This window comes from Colobus angolensis, unplaced genomic scaffold (genome assembly GCF_000951035.1).
Source record: "Colobus angolensis palliatus isolate OR3802 unplaced genomic scaffold, Cang.pa_1.0 Scaffold139, whole genome shotgun sequence".
Lineage (NCBI taxonomy): Eukaryota > Metazoa > Chordata > Mammalia > Primates > Cercopithecidae > Colobus > Colobus angolensis.
Genome location: NW_012114477.1, coordinates 3,290,874 through 3,313,555, shown reverse-complemented (window position 1 = coordinate 3,313,555; position 22,682 = coordinate 3,290,874). Strand labels below are relative to the sequence as shown.

Here is a 22,682-nt window from a genome sequence, read left to right as displayed (position 1 = left end):
CCTATACTGAGAATTATAGAGATTCCTTGTATATTCTTAATTCTTTTCTGAACACAACTATTTCCAATTTCTCAGCTTTGCTCAAAGACCGGTACACACCTGTCTTTCTAAACTACCTGATACTAGACAAAACCAGCCCATTTGGAACTGGCCAGAGACTGAGCTCCCCACCATGATCTGGAGGTAGCTGATGGTCAGTTGTGCAGCAGGGGAATGGGGCTGGAGGAGAGGGGTCTGGAGTTACTCACAGTCCTTTATAGAGGATGCAGCCAGCGAGAATGTGAGGCAAGCGCTGGCAGGTCTGCAGAATGCGGGCTGCCTTCAGCAACAACAGGGGCTCCACCTGTGCAGGGCAAGAGGCATCATGGCCACCCATCAGCATGCTCACAATCAGGAAGGAAGAAAAGGGGAAAGGGTTGTACAGAACAGCTGGACAGGGTGTATCTCAAAGCCTGGAAAAGGAGAATGCATCACACAGTAAAACCTGTGCCATGGCTTGGGACTATTCTACCTCTCTATACCCAGAACTTCTGACACCACTAAATGCCAAATTCTTAGAACAATGAGGCCTGTCCAGAAGCTAGAAGGTGCAGCAAATATGGCATATGTACTATATGCACTGAGAAACCATGTGATCCTATTTAAGAAGATAGCAACAATAAAATCAATATATGCATATATGTACTGGTGGGCACAAACACACAGAAAGAGCAAGATGCCCACCAAACTGCCAAAGGGGTCAGAGTAGATGGCCTGGGAGACCCTATCTACACTGACAATGCTAAGACCTGATGGCAGCAGAAGAGGAGGGTGTATCCTATAAATACACGTCATGGTACCAGGTGAAACCCACCTACCCTATCCTCCACCTTCCTTCTGAAGCACAATCCCCATGGTGATACAGGTGGCCTGATGTCTGACCAGGTTCCATGACTCTATTCCATCACAAAAAATGAAAACATCATGCTCTTTCACTCGGGGAAATATGCCTCAGTTCCACATTCCTTGTATGGAGTCAGTGGCCTAGAAGTCCCTAAAAATACAAGAAAAGCATCTGGACCTGGTCAGGAAGAGCCAGCAATAGCCAGCAGCCTCCTCAGACTTCCACCTGCCAGCTAGAACCAGCAAGTATCCACCAGCTGTTAGAACTAGTGTTAATGGAGCCTCTGGAGCTGCTGACACATTAAGAAATTTATTCTTCATAGCCTCAAGACTGTGGTCCGTCCCAGCCAGCCATTCTATAAAGTTTTGGGGCCAGCTGCAGGAAGTTTTCCAGACTGGAGCAGGGAAAACCCTTCCCCATGTCTGGTGGAGTCATGCTCTGTGAAGGCTGAATCACAGTGCCACAACCCCGCTACAGGGACACTATTTACTACTGCAGTGAGACACAGGACAGGGTTGTGAGTCAGGGCCCAGGTAGCTGCCTCTTAATGGGGCAGCACAGGTCGTCAGGCCAGCCACACAAGCAGCCTCGGTTTCACTGAGTGTTAACCACAAACGGAGTGGCTCAGAGATACAAAAACGGTTCCCAACCACTGTCTCTCAAAGACAGCAACCGTGTGTTTGAAATGTTCATGCTGGGCATTTTTGATGCTGAGAATAACTAGATCATATGGTAAGAATATAAAGAGAGAAGGCCTTTAGATTACTGAGTTCAACACTTCTGAGGCATGAACAAAACAGTAATTCCCTTTACTGAGCATTTACTTGGTGTCATTTGAGGTACAGCTTCACTTGACCATCAAAACAGTTCTAGAAGGCAGGTATGCTGACACCATTCTCCGGAAAAGGGAAATGAGGCTGAGAGGTGACACGCCTTGTCATGGCCCTGCCTGAGAAGTGACAATCTACTCACTTTTCCAGATACAGTTCACTTCGGGAATATTAAAAAGTATCCAGAAGTCCTAATCTTACATATAAAATGAATAAGGAGGATGAAAATGTTACTTTAGTTTGGTCCAAGTTCCAGAGGGAATTGAAAATCTTATGCAGATCACTGGTGTTTTTCAGAATTTGTTCGATGAAGCTGTCCCATTCCGTGCTCAGTTCCTCCTGAGAACAGTTCTAAAACAGAAAGAGCCTCAGGTCAATATCTGAGATTTTGAGGGACAGACTCTTTGGCCAGAGTTCCAGCTATCTCAAAAATTGTTCCTCACACAGGAAACTGACCAGAAGGGAGGACCTGTTTTAAACCTACCCAATCACGGATCCACCTGCCAAGTGGGGGTGGCAAGCAGGGCCTGTGCTTTCTAAACATCGCAGAGAGGAGAAGGGGATAAACATTTGGAATAAATGTGACCTATGCCACTAGGCCCAAAGGCATATGAGGGGGCTCCGAGAGCCCCTGACCTTGTCCCCGGACACAATGTGTTTACTGGAAGTATAACAGACCCCAGAGTAAGTGCTGCATTCTGGCAACATCGATTTTTATAAAGAGGCCCAATATAAGACTCCTCAACCCCATACTCGTACCTCATAAGCTAGGGAAACAGGTCCATTGTAAAAATTAAAGAATCCAATTAGCTGATCCAGAAACCTCTTGCAGCTGACATCAGGGAGCTCCACAGCACAGCCCAGCACCTGTTAAGAGAGAAACCAGAAGACAAGCATTTTCCTTCTCTTTGAGTCCAAGCCCAGAATCCTGGCATCCAGGGCTCTCAATTACCTGACTTCACTGGCCCATTGAAATTGATCTTCTATTATCCCTGAGTCCACACCCTCCATTCTGGCCAAGTTAATCTCCACAGACAAGTAAGTTCTGTACCTCAATTCATGTTGCCCAATCTCAAACGTCCTCTTCCTTATTGTTCATTTCCCCAGAACTTACTCATAACCTTCAGTGCCCACCACAGATTTCAGTATCTCCATGAGGTCTGTTCTATTAACTCGAGCCAATAATGCTGACCTTTCTTCTGACCCTTGCATTGTTAGGACTGTTACTTGGACAGTGGATGTTTAATCTGGATTCCATTACAAACAATGGACAGGACTCAAACTCCTTCATGAATGGCCATCATGTCTCTCCAGCTGGATGGAGTGCTTTAAGAGCAAGAACTGACTGCAATCTTCCCAGCTCTAGATCTCCAAAATGCTGAGTGTAGTGGTTAGTTCTATAGGAGATAAATACTTGGCCGGGTGCGGTGGCTCATGCCTGTAATCCCAGACTTTGGGAGGTTGAGGCGGGTGGATCACAAGGTCAAGAGATCGAGACTATCCTGGCCAACATGGTGAAACCCCGTCTCTACTAAAAATACTGGGAGTGGTGGCGGGCGCCTGTAGTCCCAGCTACTCAGGAAGCTGAGGCAGAAGAATCGCTTGAACCTGGGAGGCGGAGGTTGCAGTGAGCTGAGATGGCGCCACTGCATAGCCTGGCAACAGAGCAAGACTCCTTCTCAAAAAAAAAAAAGAAAAAGTGCTTGCTGAGTTAGAAAGTAATCTGGTCATATGTTTAAAGAGTCTGAAAAAGTTCCTATTACTTGATGTAATAATTCTACCTCTCGGAATCTGTCCTAAAGGAATCATCAGATATTTAAACTAATAAACCCTGACAGAAAACAAATAAACAAAAATTCCCTCTGAATGTAAGCTACAGTAGCACAAGGATCTTTGCTTTCTTCCCAGATGTAATCCAAGACCTTATAACAGTCTGGCATGTAAGAAGTGTTCAATTCTTCCAACTGATAAACACACCGAATGCAATTCCAATCATAATCCCACCAGAAAAGAAAAATTCTTTTCTTCAGAAATCGATAAACTGATTGTACAATGAAAACACAAAGAACCTGAAATATCCAAAGCTATCTTGAGAAAAGAATAAGGTTGGAGGACTTATACTATCTGGTATCAAGACTTACTATAAAGCTACAGAAGTCAAGACAATGTGGTACTCACACATAATCTTCAAACAGATCTGTGGAAAAGCCAGAGTGAGTCCAGATATGGACCCACACTTAAATGGTCATCTGATCTCTGGTAAAGGAACCAAAGGGAAATCCAACAGGGAAAGGAAAATGTTTTCAACAATGATGCTGGAAGAACTGGTTATCCAGGTGGAAAAAAAAAAAAAAAAAATCCTTGACCTCTACTCACACTATTCACAAATATTAACCCAAAGTGGATTACAGATCTAAATTTAAAAGCTAAAACTATAAAATTCTTACAAAAATAAAAAAGGAAGACTATCTCCTCCAATGGAATAGGCAGTGGTTTTTTCAGGCAGGACACAGAAAGCAATAACCATACAAAGATAAAATTGATAAGTTAGACTTCATTAAAATGAAAAATTTCTGCTCATCAAAAGACATCAAGAAAATTAACAGGCATGCCACAAACTGGGAGAAATTATTTTAAAAAGATGTATCTGACAAAGAACTGGTATCTAAGATATAAAAAGAACTACAATTAAAAAAATAAAACCCGATTTAAAAAATGGGCAGGGCTTTGGACACTTTGCAAAGGAAGATATTCAAGTGGTCATTAAGCACATGAAAAGGCCTCAGTATCATTAGTCATTAGGGAAGTGAAGATTAAAACCACAATAACATACCACTGCACATCCAGCAGAATGGCTAAGATGAACAGACTGTCAATCTCAATGCTGACGAGGATGTGGAGTAACTGGAATTCTCAAACATTGTTGGTAGGAATGTAAAATGGTACAACCACTAAAGGAAAAGGTCTAACAGTTTCCTATAAAATCTAACATACACCTACTCTATGACCCAGAAATTCCAGGACTGGATATTCACCCAGGAGAGATGAAAACATGTGTTCACCAAAATACTTGTGTAGGAATGCTCCTAGAAGCCTTATCCTTAACGTCTCCAACAGGACACAGTTCAGATGTCCATCAAAAGAAGACTAGATTGTGATCTATTCAGACAACAGAATACTGTTTAATAAAATGGAATGAACACTGATAGATGCAACAACATGAACGAATTTCACAAATGTTAAGTGGCAAGACAGATGCCTGTAAAGCATGTAACCACAAACAAACATTAAATTTTTTTTTTTTGAAATGGAGTTTCACTCCTGTTGCCCAGGCTGGAGTGCAGTGGTGCAATCACGGCTCACTGCAACCTCTGCCTCCCAGGTTCAAGAGAGTCTCCTGCCTCAGCCTCCCGAGTAGCTGGGATTACAGGCATGTGCCACCATGCCTGGCTAATTCTGCATTTTTAGTAGAGACAGGGTTTCTCCATGTTGGTCAGGTTGGTCTTGAACTCCTGACCTCAGGTGATCCGCCTGCCTCAGCCTCCCAAAGTGCTGGGATTACAGGCGTGAGCCATAGCACTCGGCCCCAAACACTATATTTCAGTTGATGATATGCATGATAGAGTATCTGCATGGAGAGTACACTAATGTGTGCAACTTACTTTGAAAACTGTAACAAAATAATTTGGGGCTGGGTTACAGTGTCTTGCGTCTGTAATTCCAGCACTTTGGGAGGCCAAGGTGGGAGGATTCCTTAAGCTCAGGAGTTCAAGACCAGCCTGGGCAACATGGTGAAACCCTGCTAGAAAAAATTCTAAAAATTAGCAGGGCATGGTGGTGCATGCCTGTGGTCCTAGCAACTCAGGAGGCTGAGGTGGGAGGATCGTTTGAGTCTGGGAGGTGGAGGTTGCAGTAAACCAAGGTCGCATCTCAGCACTCCAGCCTGGGCAACAGATTGAGACCCTGTCTCAACAATATAAAATAAAAATAATTTGAATTAATGGGAGGGTAAAGGAATGAATAGATAGGTAATAAAACAACTATAATAAAATGCTAATTGTAGAATTAAGGAGGTATATGAGTATTCACTGTAAAATTCAACTGTTTGGTATGTTAAAAATTTTCATAATAAAATGCTGGAAATAATACCTACAAAGTTGAACACAGCATCCCACACTTAAGCATCCCTTTACCTCAGGAAACCTTAAAATAAATGTAGCCATGATAAACAGCACTTTAGATTATATGCTACTATTAGAATGTAAAGGAATGATTTTTATTTATTTTTTATTTTTTTTTTTTTTTGAGATGGAGTCTCACTCTGTCACCCAGGCTGGAGTGCTGTGGCCGGATCTCAGCTCACTGCAAGCTCCGCCTCCCGGGTTCACGCCATTCTCCTGCCTCAGCCTCCCGAGTAGCTGGGACTACAGGCGCCCCCACGTCGCTGGGCTATTTTTTTGTAGTTTTTAGTAGAGACGGGGTTTCACCGTGTTAGCCAGGATGGTCTTGATCTCCTGACCTCGTGATCCGCCCGTCTCGGCCTCCCAAAGTGCTGGGATTACAGGCTTGAGCCACCGCGCCCGGCCTATTTATTTTTTTTAAGACAGGGTCTCACTCTGTTGCCTAGGCTAGAGTGCAGTGGCAATCATGGCTCACTGAAGCCTGAAACTCCTAAGCTCAAGCAATCCTCTCTTCAGCCTCCTGGGTAGCTAAGACCACAGGCATGAGCCACCACACCTGGTTAATTTTTTAATTTTTTTGGTAAAGCGGGGTCTTACTATGTTGCTCAGGCTGATACCGAACTCCTAGACTTAAGCAATACTCTCTTTTATTTTTTTAAATGGGTTCTCTGAAACCTAACACACATCTATCAGTGTTTTTTCTGGGTCACTTACCCAGTAAGTGTAGAGAATATGGAGAAGAAAAGATGACGATAAAAACTCAATTTACAACACAGAGTCAACAGAATTTCCACAAGTTGGCCTAACTCTTTGAAAGGAAAGGAGAAACCAGCCATGTGCATTGCAGGATATGTTATTAATGTTTTGGAGAGCACTCAACAATGATGGGCAGATGCAGAGAGTACCACAGGAAGCGAGGGTGATTACTAAACACAGTACATGGATGCAGTGGTTGGGGGGATAATTCTAAATTCAAGACTCAGAAATAGCGTAACTTCCTAAACTTATTATTGCAACACTTCAGCACTGATTCTGCCTATTCAACTTACCCAAAGGTAATCTCCATCAACTTTTATGGCAAACTTCAGTTTTCTCAGACGAACAAGAGTAGGAGGAGAGTCAGAAATGTCAGAAACACAGCGGACAACTCCAGCAATCTGTCCACAAAGCAACTCCTGTTGGTCAAGCAGGGTCTGTGGGAAAGGAGCACATTCCAGATAGGAAGCTGAAATTCTTGAACTCTTGCATCATTTCTTAACAGCATACTGAAGTCTGCAAGCCAAATCCAGTCTGTTGCCTGTTTTCCTATGGCCCGTAAGCTAAGAATGGTTCTTAAACTTTTTAAAGGTTACAACAAAGAAGAATATGTGATTGAGACCTTACGTGCCTTGCAAAGCCTAAAATATTTACTGTCTGGCCCTTTACAAAGTTTGCCAACCCCTGCCTGAGATGACTTAACTCTAAGAGAACACCGAGCAGGAACACATGAGATGACTGCACAGAACTGCATTTCTGTTGCCAGGATTATAGGCATATGCTTAGCAGAAGCACGAGCCTTTCACTCCTACTCAAATCTCCCACACAGAGTGGCCAGAGTGACCCAGATTAACCCCAACTATCTATGTCAGAGCACGGTCACAGGAGGGAAAATACAGAATCTCCTAATCAACCTTCGTCTTAACTAAAGCACAGGACAGCCAGACAGTATGGGCTACACAAGAAATGTACACAGCACCCATGAAGAATTCTTACCTAGAAAACTGAGCTTGAATCTAACCAAGGCTCTAGATCTTACTACTAATGTAAAGGAAATACAGTGGATAGGAGACATTAAATGACACCACCATGAGAAACAAAGCAGCCAAATCTAGAGTGTGGGACATTCTAACACTCTACTACACATATGACCTGGTTTCTTCAATAATTCAATGGCATGGAGGAGGGGGGAAAAGATGAGTGGCTGGGTGAGGACTGTTATTAAAAGGACTTAAAATACAAAATAACCAAATAGAATATGTGGATGCTGTTTGGATCCTTATTAGGAAAAAGAGAAAGAGATGGAAAGATGGAAGGATACGTGGATGGAAGGAAGAAAGAGCAGAGTAAGTTACATCCAAGACAATATATTAGGCAAAATTTGAATATAGTCTGGGTATCAGGTAATATGAAGGAATTACTGTTACTAATTACTGTAACTTTTGTTAGGTGTGGTAATGTTTAAAATAATGCCCTTTTTAGTTAGAGATGTTGCTTGATACTGGTGAGATGATGCAACACCTTGAATTTGCTCCAGGACAAAAAAAGAGAGAGAGAAGAGGAGGTTAAGATATGTCATATAAAACGGGCAAAGTATTACCGAGCGTGGTGGCTCACGCCTGTAATCCCAGCACTTTGGGAGGCGGGTGGATCACGAGGTCAGGAGATTGAGACCATCCTGGCTAACATGGTGAAACCCCGTCTCTACGAAAAATTCAAAAATTAGCCGGGTGTGGTGGCAGGTGCCTATAGTCCCAGCTACTCAGAAGGCTGAGGCAGGAGAATGGCGTGAACCCGGGATGTAGAGCATACAGTGAGCCGAGATCATGCCACTGCACTCCAGCCTGGGCAACAGAGTAAGATTTGTCTTAAAAAAAAAAAAAAAAAAAAGGCCAAGTATTGATAATTGTTGAAGTTACTAATGGCACATGAGGGTTCATGATACTTGCCTCTCTGTTTTTGTATATGTTTGAATACAAACTTGTTTTTTTTTTTTTTTTTTGAGATGGAGTTTCACTCTTGTCGCCCAGACTGGAGTGCAATAGTGCGGTCTCTGCTCACTCCAACCTCTGCCTCCCGGATTCAAGTGATTCTCGTGCCTCAGCCTCCCAAGTGGTTGGGATTACAGGAGCACGCCACCACGCCTGGCTAATTTTTGGATTTTTAGTAGAGACAGGGTTTCACCATGTTGGCCAGGCTGGTCTCGAACTCCTGACCTCAGGTGATCCACCCGCCTCAGCCTCCCAAAGAGCTGGAATTGCAGGCATATGCCACCGTGCCCAGCTGAATACTAACTTTTAAAAACTGAGCTGATCAAAAAATTGGGGGTAGAGGGGGGCAGACAAAAATCACGATGGAAATAGAAAGCTAAAGACAATGAAAGTGCTGAGCTGCCTGGAAATTTTAAGACCAGAACAACAAGAAATAGTACAACTAAGAATAAGACAGTAGAAATGTCATTGTCTGGATTAGCCAAACTGTCCCAATGTAAACCCTATACTTCTGAAAAGTTATCACTTGGAGGCACTGGGATCCCCACCGAACAATAAAATGCTGTGTGGCTTACCTGGGAAGGATAAAAATAACAAATGCCAGCTCTTGTTGGATCGCCTTCTTCCTTTACCTTGGAACCATCATAAAGAAAAAAATAATTCCACCTGGCAAGAGAAGAGAATGGAGCCATGTTTCCTTTCATCCAGTGATCACGGCATTTAAAACATAGCTTCCTATTTCCTAGCCCAAGGAGGGCTCATTACTGTGTTTGAAAGACTTCAGGTGGCCCCAGAGAAGAAAGAACCCCAGTAGCTACAAATTAGATAAAAACGTTCTGTAAGCGCAGGAAATTCAAACTAAAAATATGCCTCTATCCAGCCGTTAGACCATCTGCCAGAGAAGACATAAGTAGCTAGAAAAAAAATAAGGCGCCCACAATGACTGCTCTTATTTGAAACACTGAACCTTAACTATACAACCACATGGTCTGATACACTGTCTTTTAAGGCTCTGATAACAAAATAAGTTAAGGATGTATTAGATGCACTCCTCGTAAGTGCTGAGCATAAAGATTTCCAGAAACAGCTCTTCTACCAGGAATTCATGCATTCACTTAAACACTGACTGAGGGCCCACAGTGAGCTCCGGGGTTGCTGAGCAAACACGCAGTTTCAATGCAGGATAGTGAGTCCATAAGTCCGTAACAGGAAAAAAACGGGGCCTGTGAGAATTTACAGAGAAACTCTGAACTCCTCTCTACCATGCCAAACCTCACCAAGTATCACTCAAGCACACTTGCTCATTAACCGTCTCCTGATTCCCTCGGCCCAGAGATAACCTCTTTCTTCTGAATTTCCATGACCCTCTGTTCTTCCTCAAAGACTCTTATAGACTACACTGCAGTATAACTATATTACTTAATGTTATTATCTGATTACCTCTTTAAGACCATAAAACAAACACTTCAAAGGCTGGGCCTCAATTTTGTTTTGTTTTTACAGGATCTCACTTTGTAGCCCTGTAAGCTGGAGTGCAGTGGTGCAATTGTGGTTCAGTGCTCAACCTCCCAGGCTCAAGCCATCCTACTGCCTCAGCCTCCCAAGTAGCTGGGACTACAGGAGTGTGCCACCATGCTCAGCTACTTTTTAAAAAAATTTTTGTAGAAATGAGTCTCACTATATTGCCCAGGCTGGTCTCAAATTCCTGGACTCAAACAATCCTGCCTTGGCCTCCCAAAGTGCTGGAATTACACGTGTGAGCCACCATGCCTGGCTGGACCTGTTTTACTTCTAAGTTTCTGAGAACACATTTATGAGACTATAACGTAAGGCAGCAATGGGACCAATCTGTCATCTGCTCTCTTCTCCCCTGGATCTATGCCCTCTCTGAGGCCTCCCTCCATGGCTCCCACCTTGCCTTCCTGATGAAAAAGCACCAATTTGGCTGGGCACAGTGGCTCACACCTATAATCCCAGCACTTTGAGAGGCCTAGGCAGGAAGATTGCTTGAGCTCAGGAGTTCGAGATTAGCCTGGACAACACGGTGAAACCCCATCTCCACAAAAAAATAGACAAAATTAGCCAGGCATGGTGGGGTGAGCCTGTGGTCCCAGTTATTTGGTACACTGAGGTAGGAGGATCACTTGAGCCTGGGGTGTGAGGCTACAGTGACCTGAGATCACGCCACTGCACTCTGGCCTGGGCAACAGAGCAAGGCCCTGTCTCAAAAATAAATAAATAAATAAAGCACCAACTTGGTCTCTGGCACTGTCCACTTTCCCAATACTTAGGGCTGGATGTATAAATGGCTGCAGAGTAAGCTTAGATCAAAAAACCTCAAAAAAGTTTCACAGGCAACTCAGAAACTCCATGTGCACCCCATCCTCCCCTGTCCCCACGTTCTCTGGGTGAAAGCATCCCTGCTTGTGTGGGCACACAAAAGAAAACTTGAGTGTCATTTTGAACTGCACCATCTTTTTGACTTCCACATAAATAATCAGTCACTAAATCCTACTAATTCTAGCTAAACCTGCTTTTCACCTTCATCTCCTTCACAACTGATGTTTGCTAAACCTAATTATGGGAAAGGATTAACGCATTTAGGGTTGAGAAGGGAACCGGGTTTCAGACAGACATTGAGTGATACCCTTCAATACCCAATCTGGCCAAACCTCTCCACATGGTGTAATTCTCAACTGCAACCATACCTCATCTCTGCAAATTGAAGACTACAATACCCACATTATCATCAAAGCTGGCTGCACGATCAGGCTGTGGCTTATCTTTTCTACAATCTCCCAGCAATGCCAGACTCATTCAAACACTGGGAGAGGCTCGCAAGATTAAAACACGTTAGCTTCGGAGAGAAATGGCTCATGTGCTTGATTCAGCTGCTCTGAGGAAAAGTGGTATTTTGTTATGTTAACCCCAAAAATCTATCCAACAGCCCAGCGAAAGCTATGCCATGGCAGGCCCTGCTACTCACCACGAGGCTGACTTTGTCTCTGTGGAGGTGGAGGTGGCCATCTACTTTGCAGTCATCCTCATCCTCTTCATTTAGGTTTTCTTTTCCAGTATCAGTTCCTTCTCCCCAGCTGTGACTGTTCCTTTATCTCCCAATCCAGCGAATCTGGATGTGGCAGGTTTCAGTGTTTTCAGTCACCACTGCCACTTGGTTAGTTTTCACTCAGCATGGAAAGTACCACTTCCCTTCCTTGCAGGTTCTTCAGTTTCATGTATATTTCTATGCCTCTTACAACTCAGGGAGAAACTATAACAAAGAGAATCCTAGCAGAAAAGTCAAATTCATTTATCTGGTTTCCTGAGTGTCACTGTGGCTGTCTACAGAACTACCACTTCAAGCTCCTCTCCAGGAAAGGCAAACGTGGGAGATGCATGCTAGAGCTGGGGTTCTAAAGAAATTTCTAGCTTGTCTAGCTCAAACCCATCGTGAAGATTCTATTAAAAGTTTTGAAGTTTCCAGTTCAAACATCAGTGCCTTGGCTCTGAAATAAACACAAGGAATAGATATTTCAGAAACTCGTGAGAGAGCATATGACCCAGCAGGATTAAACGAATGGTATATTTCAAAAGAGCTTTCTGTAAGGGTGACAATGATACTTCAAAATCAAAGAGGGAGGCTTGCAGAGACTTCAGAGTAAGGGCTTTAGTCTCTTGAACAGTTAAGGGAAACACACCACAAGCTTCACAGAAGATAAAATCAAATGATAGGGTGAAAATGCTCTAGGTGTGGACAGCTATACAAATAAACCAGTTGCTGTGTTAATAATGGAACCCAAATTAAGGAACTATCATCTTGACAGTCCAAAAGTAACCTGAACATGCAGAATTCCAGAGCGGGGCAAGTTTCTAAAAAATGAAAAGAACTTTATCAAATGGCTTTCAAACTTCCACGAGAGAAAGACAGTTCAGTGTATCATGGAATTTCAGAGTCGGAAGGAACCCTGGCATCATTTACTCTACTCTCCTGCACTCTTTTCCAAAAATTATCTTGGCTGTCTCTGCTTTACATCCTCCCGAAATACGTGGTTCTCTACGTTACATTTCTCTTTCCAACAAACTAAAATCAGCGTTCCCTATTTTACATCTGCCTCCCACTCGCTACCCTGGATAACACTCCGCAGGAAAACACAAAACAAGGTCTAATTCTTTCATGTGACAACCTCTTGGTCACTTCAAAACTACTGTCTCATTCCTACTGTCACTTTCTCCAAGCTTAATGCCCTAGCAACACGGTCTCAAATGCTTGCTCACCATTCTGCAATCTATGGCTACACAAATACAGTCTGTTAAAGTCTTGAATATTTGACGGCCTGTAAAATCTCTATCTCTTCTCAGCTCTAGATATTTTGGATTGGGCCTCCATAGGACTATACTCTTTGTACTCTATGGAGCATATTTGGATGCCTGTGGAAGGGGTATCTCTGTTCCTGGAACCAAGACAGCAGCCTAAAACTCCCCATCCCTTGTTTCCAGAGGACTGGGCCCTACACTACCGAGGTCCTCTCTTATCTCTGAAAAGTCCAGAAGAGACCACTAATGGCCCTGGCGTAGGGACAGACGTCGGAATGTAAGCATAAAAGGCTCTGGTAGCCTGGAAAGGGATAGTAACAACCTGGGGAAGGGGCCTCACTGGAGCAGCAGGGCTGGAAAACGGACGCTAATGGCTGGAGAAGGGCCAGGAAGCTGCTGGGCACAGACCCCGGGGCGCAGGCAGCGATGGGTAACAGCACCGGGGCTGTGCGGTGTCTGGCCCCACCTACTGGGAAATGATGGGCGAAGGCCTAAGGATCAGGCGGGGTCGGGTCACGCTCTAGACTGGGGGTCCGCCCCTCTGTATTCCGCGCCTCCGAGCGCCGCCCACCCACCGGAGTAGCCAGGCATCCCAGTGCTCGGGGTTCGAGACTCTGGAACAGAAATATGGGCGGCAGCTGGGAACCTGCGACTCCGGCCCCGTACCTGCGCGCGCCGCAGAGAGGCCTTAGGTCATGCGCCGCCCCGCCTACCGCCTCCTCCTGCTCCTGGCGAGCCGGCGCGCGGTGATGACGTGCCGAGTGAGCCGCGCGCCGCTGACGTCAGGGACCAATGGCTGCGGCCGCCGCTACCGCGCTCGAATCCTGGCAGGCGGCGGCTCCGCGGAAGAGGCGCTCGGCGGCTCGACGGCCTCGGCGGAGGGAGGCGGCGCCGCGGAGTTCCGAGGCGGAGTTCGAGTCTGACAGCGGAGTCGTGCTTCGTCGCATCTGGGAGGCTGAGTGAGTGCGGGGTGGGCCTTGGTGGAATCTTTGCACCCGTGGACAATTCTGAGCCACAGTCTCCCCATCTGTAGAATGGCGATATAAGCCACACCCTTGAAGGAGTTATTGTGAAGATTTAACGTAGGTAACAAGCTCATTAAAGATCTGGATTATAGTAAGCGCTCAGTTAAAGGTTGCCTTCCCTGTTACTACGGTTACAGTTGCGTGACCTTGGACAATTTGTAATCTCTGTGCCTCAGTTTTCTCATCCGTGAGATGGGGATGAAAATAGTACACACGTAGGTTTGTTTTGAGGGTTCAATGAATTAGTAAACGGAAACCGTTTTCTGGCACGTGATAAGCACTGTACCAATGTTTGCTATTAATATTATGCCGATGTTGGTATTATTGGTGGCGGCAACACAAGAGAAGCAACACGAACACGTGATTGCTATCCTCAGGCAACTGCTATGTGTCGGACACTAGCTTAATCATTCTGCACACTTTATGTTAAACATTGCAGGCACGCTAGGACCCTGGTAGCTCAGTGATTCTCAGAGAGACAAAGAAAATGTGTGGAACCAGATTTCAAACCCAAGTCTTTGTGACAAAAACCAGTGCTTCCAGCTCTCCATTATACTGGTTGCTTATCCCAGCTCAGATTCTCACATACCTTGCTCCATACCTTAGAAAGTACATAGAGAGTGCCTAATGCAGAGGAAGCACAAATGTTACCTATTACTGTTATTTAGTATTATTACCTTTATTTGCAGTTCTTTTTAGGCTCAATACATAACAGCTTTAGTTAGCACTTAAGATCAGCATCTGAAGGGCCATCACAAGGGCAGATATTAGATTAATTTTGTGGGCTCCTCTCCACTAGAATTAGGGTCAAGAGGCAGCAATGTCCCAGAGTTTACGTCCGAAGAGAAAGTTGTTGACCATTTGGCTCAGCCTGAATAAAAAGCACCTGCGATTCTTTTTAAGCTCTCAGAGGGTGCCAGTAAGAGTGAACGTGGCTGGGGGCTTGGAGAACTCAAGGCATTTTTCATATCCCTTGACATTGTCACGATTTCCTCAACTGCTTCAGTATTCCCCAGGAGCTCCCTGCTTCTCCCAACACCTAGGTGTGGTGCAATCACCATCGCTCTTGAGATTGGGCCAGCATTTTACGCACTTATCTGTACGCATTTACCAGTTCATAAAACATTCCTGCGTACATCAGAACTCTCTCCTTTACCCTCTGTGAGAAACGTGCAGCAGCCTCAGGGCCAACTTTCAATTCTCTGTACCCCTTTCTGAACCCATAATCACTGTCTCTGGCCGTGGCTTGTCAGTTTAAATCCAGTTCATTTTAATTCACTGTTGACTTTGTTTTGCTCTGGGTCTGTAAAACTAGTTGACTTGAATAAAGAAAGCCCAGACACTTGGTTTTGTCTCTTTACTTTCCCCTTAGAATTATTCATAATAACAAATACCATTTGTTGAGCACCTGCTATGTGTCAGACACTGTGCTAAGAATGTTAACCCATTTTATGCCCCTAAACTCCTCTGTGTTGGGAATGATTTTTATCCCCATTTTGGAGATGAGGAAACTAAAGCTCAGAAAGGCTAATTCTGAGCATTTAACAACCATTTATGGAACTGCAATTCTATACTAGGCTCTGTTGTAGAGCGAGAATAAACCCAGACCTCTCTCTGTGAATCAGGGACCTCCTCCAGCATCCTCTCTCCTGCAGTCTCTGAGCCCCAGCAGTATGTGCTCTGGCTCTGGACATATTCAACATATATCCCCCTCTTATCACTTGGTAAGGGTGGGCCCTGCATTGCAGGGCACCTCATTCTCTATGCATTCAGGTCATGATCAGGAAAGTTACTGTTGGGGCAGCCCTGAGATGGATGGGACATGACTGTGCCATTTTTTTTTCTCAACAGAAAGGACCTGTTTATCTCTGATTTCTGGAGTTCAGCACTAGGTGAGTATGACCTGGCCAGGGGTAGGGATTATGGGGCTGAAAAGAGAATCTGTCCTCATTTGAGGACATTTTGCTTCACAGAGGGATAACTTGCTGGGTTCTAACTCCCCCCACCCGCCACTTATATCTGTGTGTCCTTTGGCACTTAATTCTGACCCTCAGTTTCTTTATCTGTGAAATGGGGATAATGTGTATATCCTGTAGTTTTGGGAATTGAAGCTGTTTAGTTAAACGCTTGCCTGCTGTATACAAGGCAATAAATGTTGTCATTATTATTGCTGAACTTTATATTTATCCTGTTCCTTTTCCGTGATATTACAATGTAGCCTTTTTCTCATGCAGTGATAATCTCTTCCTAAACATAGTGTGTGGGTGGAAACATAATATTTATGCATAGAGTGGACATACCATAGATAACATTTTTATTGTGGGACATTGAGTTTTCTTCCTTTGGTTTTCAGTTATTATTTTAGGACAGGGTCTTACTCTTCACCCAGGCTGGAGTACAATGGTGCAATCATAGTTCACTGCAGCCTCTACCTCCTGAGCTCAAGTGATCCTCCCACCTATAGCTTCCCAAAGCACTGGGATTATAGGCCTGAGCCACCACAACCAGCCTTTTTAAGTTATTATACGTAATTTTGCAATGAGCAATTTTATGCATACAGCTTTTACCAAACTTAGGGTGATCTTCTTAGGATATATTCCCAGAAGTGGAATAAAATAAATAAAAGGCGGTGACCAACTTGATATCTATTGTCAGGTTATCCAAAAAGTTTTCACCAATTATTTTATCAAAACTGACCTGAAGAGCCAGTTTTTCCTGGCCTGGGGTCTTATTTAAAGATATCTTTGCTGCTTGCTTGCTTTTTTTTTTTCTTTTGAGATGGAGTCTCACTGTGTCACTCAGGCTGGAGAGCAGGAATGTGATCTCAGCTCACTGCAATCTCCACCTCCTGGGTTCAGACAATCTTCCTGCCTCAGTCTCCTGAGTAACTGGGACTACAGGTGTGCGCCACTACCCCTGGCTAATTTTTGTATTTTTGTAGAGATGGGGCTTCACCATATTGGCCAGACTGGTCTTGAACTCCTGATCTCAAGTGATCTGCCCACCTCGGCCTCCCAAGGTGCTGGGATTATAGGTGTGAGCCACTACGCCTGGCCCTTTGCTGGTTTCTTAAGTGAAAAATTGGTATCTTATTGTTGGAATGCATGGCTTTTTTTTGTTTTGCTAAATTCAGTACCAGTACAATAAAAGGAGAGACAAGAGAATCTGCCTCTACATGAGAAGACTTAAACAGAGTGTAACTTTATTTTATTTTTTTGAGATGGAGTCTTCCTCTGTTACCCAGGCTGGAATGCAGCCGTGTGATCTTGGCTCACTGCAATCTCCACCTCCCTGGTTCAAGCGATTCTTCTGCCTCAGCCTCCCAAGTAGCTGGGACTACAGGCGTGCGCCAGTACACCTGACTAATTTTTTGTATTTTTAGTAGAGACGGGGTTTTACCATGTTAGCCGGGCTGGTCTTTCAATTCCTGACCTCAGGTGATCCACCCACCTCGGCCTCCCAAAGTGATAGGATTACAGGCATGAGCCATCACACCTGGTCTGTTACAACCTTAAAAGTATGCATTTCAGAGCATAGTCTACATTTACTAGGAGCCTCTTGTTAAATTACAATGAGTTCACATTATAGTTTTAGATGGAAACTGCCCTTGAGTGAAACCCAATTTCTGCTTGCAACATGCTCTTGGGTTTTGGACTATGGGAGTCCAGGGGCCGGGACAGCCTGTCAGTTGGTGGTGAATGTGACTGTATGTCCAGGCATGTTTGGGAATGAGGCCGGCAGCTTCTCTCTCTGAAGGATTGAAACCTTTTAGTGCCCTGATCTCTTTCTCCCCAAATCTGTGAGCTTCTTTTGTGGATGATTTGGTTCACAGGGTCAGAGCATATGCCCTCTAACTGCATTTGGGGGCCTGCTCTTTCAGAAACCATCAATAGATGTCTCACAAAACATCTGGAACAGCTGAAGGCCCCTGTGGGGTCTCTTTCGGACATCTTTGGAAACCTGCATCTTGACTCATTGCCAGATGAGTCAGATGTGGCCCCTGATTCTATCCCAAGAGAGACCCTGGTCACAGGAACGTGCCATTTGAAGTGTGTGTGTTACGGCATTGGGAACTTTGCCACCTGCATCATAGCTAGAAACCAGCTAACGTTTTTGCTGCTTTTGTTGGAAAAGTTCCAGGTACATTTTTGGATTCATTTTCATCTCCTCCTCCTCTGGTCTTATACATGGGTGCACACAGATGTTTGGGTTGAAGTAAACAACTCATTCTTCCCTTCTAGATTCCCAGAAGTCACTGTTGGGTGTATGACCCTCTGTTTAGCCAACTTGAAATTGAAGTACTGAACACCCTTGGTGTGACTGTTCTCAGTGAGAACGAGGTAAGTGGTTTAAAGGGGAGCAGACAGGAGTATAAAAATCCTGACCAGACTCACCCCAGGCTCTGCCTGTTAACACCAGCATTCTTTGCAGTGGCAACCATTCCTCTCTTACTGCCTGCTCACTTTTGTAGTACCTGAACAATGTAACCAGCCAATCAGTTACCTACATTTTGGCTTGTGTTGTGCCCATCAGAAAAAAATTACACAGATGGCATGAACCAGAACACGTTAAGTCTGAACCACTTTTGTGAGAATTATTTGTCTGGAAATTATGCTAACTTGGTATTTGCGGTTGCTATTGAAAAATAAAAATCTAGGTGCCTCAAGCGAGGTCTTTCTGGTTGGATTTTACCCTGTCCCAGGGAGGTAATAAAAGGGGTTGCAGCATTCCTCTTTGATGCTATAACCCAGGCAAACCCATAGCACCTGGCTGTGAGTTGTGGATTAATTCTGTGCTCACATTTGCACGCCCCAAAATAGCTGGGATTTGACATTTCTGAGACCTGTGGAATAAAGAACTGCATCTCTCAAGCACAGGGCCAAAGCCAGTATGAGCAAGTCCCTCCGATTTCGGTTTTATATTGTCTTGGGGATTAGAATCATTTGATTCCTGTGTGTGTCCTGAAACTGCCATCTTACTGCTTATGTATGAAAATTTGGCTCAAGTTGAGAGAAGAGTCATTCCCTGATATTGGCAAGGTCCTAAAACACTGTCACTCAGTTCAGATCATCTTTCTGAGTGCCTGCTCTGTGCTAGGCAGGGAGCTTTGGGGAGATCAAAAAAAATGGGACCCAGTCCCAGTGTTCAGGGAGCCCATGGTCACATCAGGGCATGTAACCTGTAATAAGTGAATGAGGAGTGAAATAGTGAGGCAGAATCTTGTACTAGGAGCTGAGACAAGAGAGGTGTTTGGAGGGATGGAGGAAGGATTCCTGGGTCTGAGCTGGGCTTTGAAGGTCTACCAGCAGTTTGCTAGTGGGACAGAACCAGGATTGCAGGTAGCTGTGCAGTGCTGGCTGTTCAGGAAACCACTGCCAGTTTGTTATTAACACAAGGGAAGCTGCAAGAAGAGGAGAGGCAGGCCAGAGGTGGGCAAGGGTCAAAGGGCCTTATGTTCCCTGCTAGAATTTGGCCGTAGAGCAGTGGTTCTCAGGAGGGGTGATTGTGCCTCAGGGACATTGGAAGAGGACTTAGTTATACAGATCTGCAGGAAGTGACACGGGAAGTGTGGATTACCGAACATGGGGGAAATACATGGGGTAAGTAACATCACTATCCCTCCTGTCCTTGCCGTCATAGACCCAGGAAGCCCCTCCGTTAGTGTTCATGAGACTTTGTGTTCATGAGACACACATTTGTTAAGTAAACATGAGTTCTTTCGGGACATCATGATTTCCTGACGCTAGTTCTGTAACTGTATAGATTTCATATACGAGTGTAACTGTTCCACAAAATGAGCTTTTTTCCATTTGATCCTTTAGTTTGTCTCATGATTAACCCCATCCTTACCTCTCCCTCACCTTACTGTAAATAATAGGTTGTGAGCATGTTTACACCTGTGAATATCGTATCCCCAGGAAGGGAAACGGAGTATTCACGGGGAGCCCACCATCTTTTACATGCTCCATTGTGGGACGGCCTTGTACAACAATCTTTTATGGAGTAACTGGTCAGTAGATGCCCTTTCTAAGATGGTCATCATTGGGAACAGTTTCAAAGGACTTGAAGAGAGGTAAGTCTGAGAATGCTGAGATTCTGTCAGGCCCTGAGGTGAAGCCCATACCTCAGATTGACCTACACACAGAAAACGTTTCCTTGATGATTCCGTACTGGGGAAATGCTTTTCCATAGGGAACGGGATGAAGGCTTAAATACAGGAGATGTCAAACCCTGATTCAAGCTATGAAGCAAGTTAAGGAGTCTTTTTGCCACGAATTCTTCCCTTCCATTGTGATACACAGAAATGGTTTTGAAAACAGGGAAAAGCTATTTGATTCCTCTGCCTACAGCTCCACATCCTCATTCTGTTTCACAGTGCTTAGGAGTCTGCTCAGTCATTTCTCTTGATGAAATGGGCACAATTACTGGAGTATTTTCTTTTTTTTTTTTTTTTTTTTTGAGATGGAGTCTTACTCTGTCCCCCAGGCTGGAGTACAGTGGTGTGATCTCGGCTCACTGCAACCTCGGTCTCCTGGGTTCAAGCGATTCTCCTGCTTCAGCCTAATGAGTAGCTGGGATTACAGATGTGCACCAGGACACCCGGCTAATTTTTATATTTTTAGTAGAGACGGGGTTTTACCATGTTGACCAGGCTGGTCTTGAACTCCTGACCCCAAATGATCCGCCCCGCCTCAGTCTCCCGAAGTGCTGGGATTACCCGCACTTGGCCCGCATTTTCAACTATTTAACTGGTTTACTCCACATCTCGAGTTTTTTCCTGAATTCTTCCTATACTTCAATCATCTTGCCCTTCTGTGTCTTAAGTTGAATGAAACTGTCCTCATACCTCCTAATCATGGTTGTTTTTTTTTTTAATTTCTAGGTTGTTGGCAAGGATTCTGCAGAAAAATTATCCCTACATTGCAAAGGTATCTATCTGAATAAAGGGGCTGGGATGGAAAAGGGTGTCAAACTGTGAAGAATTCTATCTTTACAGGCGTAGGAGGAAACTCAGGGGCTAAGTGGCGCTAGTGTACTGTCAACTCTCTCTATGGGTCTGTGTTCCAGAAAGCTATGACTCTTTAATGCATCTCTTAGTTTTTTCCTTATTTCCTTTATTCTCAGTATCACAGTCCATGATATCCACTGTCCTTGGGGCGCCCAATTCATTGTGCAAAAGCATTTAAATTGAAATATCCTATTTGTTATTTTTTTACAAAGGAAAGTGGGGATGACAAGTAAAATGGAAATTTCTCCCAGAAGGGTGGGGATTACTGTGACTAGCTAAAGTTTTCACACTTGAATTTTTCTGCTCAGATTTTAAAAGGACTGGAGGAGCTTGAGTTTCCTCAGACTTCACAATACATGGACATATTTAATGATACCTCTGTCCACTGGTTCCCCGTGCAAAAGCTAGAACAGCTCTCCACAGATATTTGGGAGTTTCAGGAAGAACCAGATTATCAGGACTGTGAGGACCTTGAAATCATCAGGAACAAGACAGAAGATCCTTCCGCTACTGACTGAACTCACTGTGAGGCTGGCTGAGGTAGAAGCTGCCACCGGAGACTAAAGGGAAGGCTGTCATGGAGGAACTACAGAGAACTCCTTTGCCAGGAAAGAACATCAACTTGGCTGTCTTGTTTTGAGGACGATACCCCACATGAGGACTTGGTATAAAGATTCCTGCACTGCTAAGTGGCATTGTCCTGCTTTACATCCTTCCCTCGTGACCTGGCCCAATGTGGAGTAGCTCCTGAGTAAAGAAGTTACGCTTTTGAAGGTGATCTAAAATACTGTTTATTCACAACACGTCCCTCTCAGGGGCAAGTCTCTGGCTGGCTCTGGACCTGCCACAGTTCACTTGGCCATGTCGATCAGGCTCTGCAGTGAGGTGGGCACCCATGTCTTCTCGCCCTGGACAAAGACCACTCCCCGGTCGATGTAGATCACAATGCGGCCAAAGGTATAGAGCTGCTTCCCTTCGTGTCGCTTCCCAATGACGGGCATGAAGACAATGTTGTGCTCCTCAGCCTTGGTCTCAATGAGGTCCTTAAAGTTCATGGGCACAGAGCTGGCAGCCACGCCAATGCCCCTCTGGGCCATGTTCTCAGCCTCCCGCCTCTCCTGCATGGCCTCGTACTGGAAGTCCTTCCTCCGCTCCGTGTGGGTGAGATAGGCAATGTTCTCCCGTGCTCCTGGCTGCATGTAGGCACCTGAGAGATACAGGAGGACAGGGCAGTGAGGAGAGGTGTTTCCAGGTGTATGGAAGTTGACGCTGACTTGGCCCAGGTCTGGGTGTGCCAGAGTGCTTGTGACTCACTGAAGGGCAGTTCTGCCTCAAAGATACAGCTTTGGAGGAAGTTTAGACAACTGGCCAGTATCACATAAAAACTGTTCAGAAGGTTTCTGGCTAGTGTCTAGTAACCAAAGAGACTATTAAATATTCAGCATTTTAAAATGAAGTATCTGCAAGGGATTTCTTCTTTCAGAGCCGGAAACATTAGCAGAGAGTCCTCAGCCACTCTCCTGTTTCCACCTTGCTCTGTAGAGTTTCCACTTCACACCACCAAAGAGGCAGCTTTTAGTACCTTGAAAACATAGGCCCACGCTGGCTTTATTTTTAACCTACCCACATAGGCCCCACATCCTGAAAGGAGTTCACATATATTTGGGGAGCTGAAATTGGTGTTTAAGGATAA

The 22,682-nt window shown here is 44.7% G+C and overlaps 3 protein-coding genes across 5 annotated transcripts in view; 1 reads left to right on the top strand and 2 right to left on the bottom strand.

Moving 5' to 3' along the window:
• Positions 1-13,711, bottom strand: part of HPS4 (Hermansky-Pudlak syndrome 4) — a 33,941-nt gene extending 20,230 nt beyond the window's left edge. The window contains exons 1-8 of one of the 2 annotated variants that reach the window (XM_011934844.1): positions 13,531-13,711; positions 11,628-12,147; positions 9,217-9,307; positions 6,944-7,087; positions 2,473-2,580; positions 1,948-2,064; positions 858-935; positions 249-343 (exon numbers count right to left, since the gene is read on the bottom strand). In XM_011934844.1, the coding sequence (XP_011790234.1) occupies positions 249-343; positions 858-935; positions 1,948-2,064; positions 2,473-2,580; positions 6,944-7,087; positions 9,217-9,307; positions 11,628-11,668 (674 nt within the window). In that variant the 5' untranslated portion in view covers positions 11,669-12,147; positions 13,531-13,711. The remainder of the gene's footprint in view (positions 1-248; positions 344-857; positions 936-1,947; positions 2,065-2,472; positions 2,581-6,943; positions 7,088-9,216; positions 9,308-11,627; positions 12,148-13,530) is intronic. The other variant, XM_011934845.1, reaches the window with a different exon arrangement.
• Positions 13,712-13,739: 28 nt separating this feature from the next.
• SRRD (SRR1 domain containing) lies at positions 13,740-21,767 on the top strand. Its single transcript, XM_011934839.1, has 7 exons — positions 13,740-13,914; positions 15,832-15,872; positions 17,861-18,120; positions 18,222-18,320; positions 19,899-20,053; positions 20,864-20,909; positions 21,298-21,767. The coding sequence occupies exons 1-7, from the start codon at positions 13,748-13,750 to the stop codon at positions 21,505-21,507; spliced, it is 978 nt and encodes a 325-aa protein (XP_011790229.1). The 5' UTR covers positions 13,740-13,747; the 3' UTR covers positions 21,508-21,767.
• Positions 21,756-22,682, bottom strand: part of TFIP11 (tuftelin interacting protein 11) — a 20,185-nt gene continuing 19,258 nt past the window's right edge. For both annotated transcript variants that reach the window (XM_011934840.1, XM_011934842.1), the window contains one exon: positions 21,756-22,196. In XM_011934840.1, coding sequence (XP_011790230.1) covers positions 21,841-22,196 — 356 coding nt within the window. In that variant the 3' untranslated portion in view covers positions 21,756-21,840. The remainder of the gene's footprint in view (positions 22,197-22,682) is intronic.

What these genes read in the sequence shown, in the direction of transcription:
- SRRD (XM_011934839.1), top strand. Translation starts at nt 13,748, where the DNA reads ATGGCTGCGGCCGCCGCTACCGCGCTCGAATCCTGGCAGGCGGCGGCT. An exon ending in TTTCTGGAGTTCAGCACTAG is followed by an intron (nt 15,873 to 17,860) that starts GTGAGTATGACC and finishes CTGCTCTTTCAG; the next exon opens with AAACCATCAATAGATGTCTC. An exon ending in CTGTTCTCAGTGAGAACGAG is followed by an intron (nt 18,321 to 19,898) that starts GTAAGTGGTTTA and finishes TCGTATCCCCAG; the next exon opens with GAAGGGAAACGGAGTATTCA.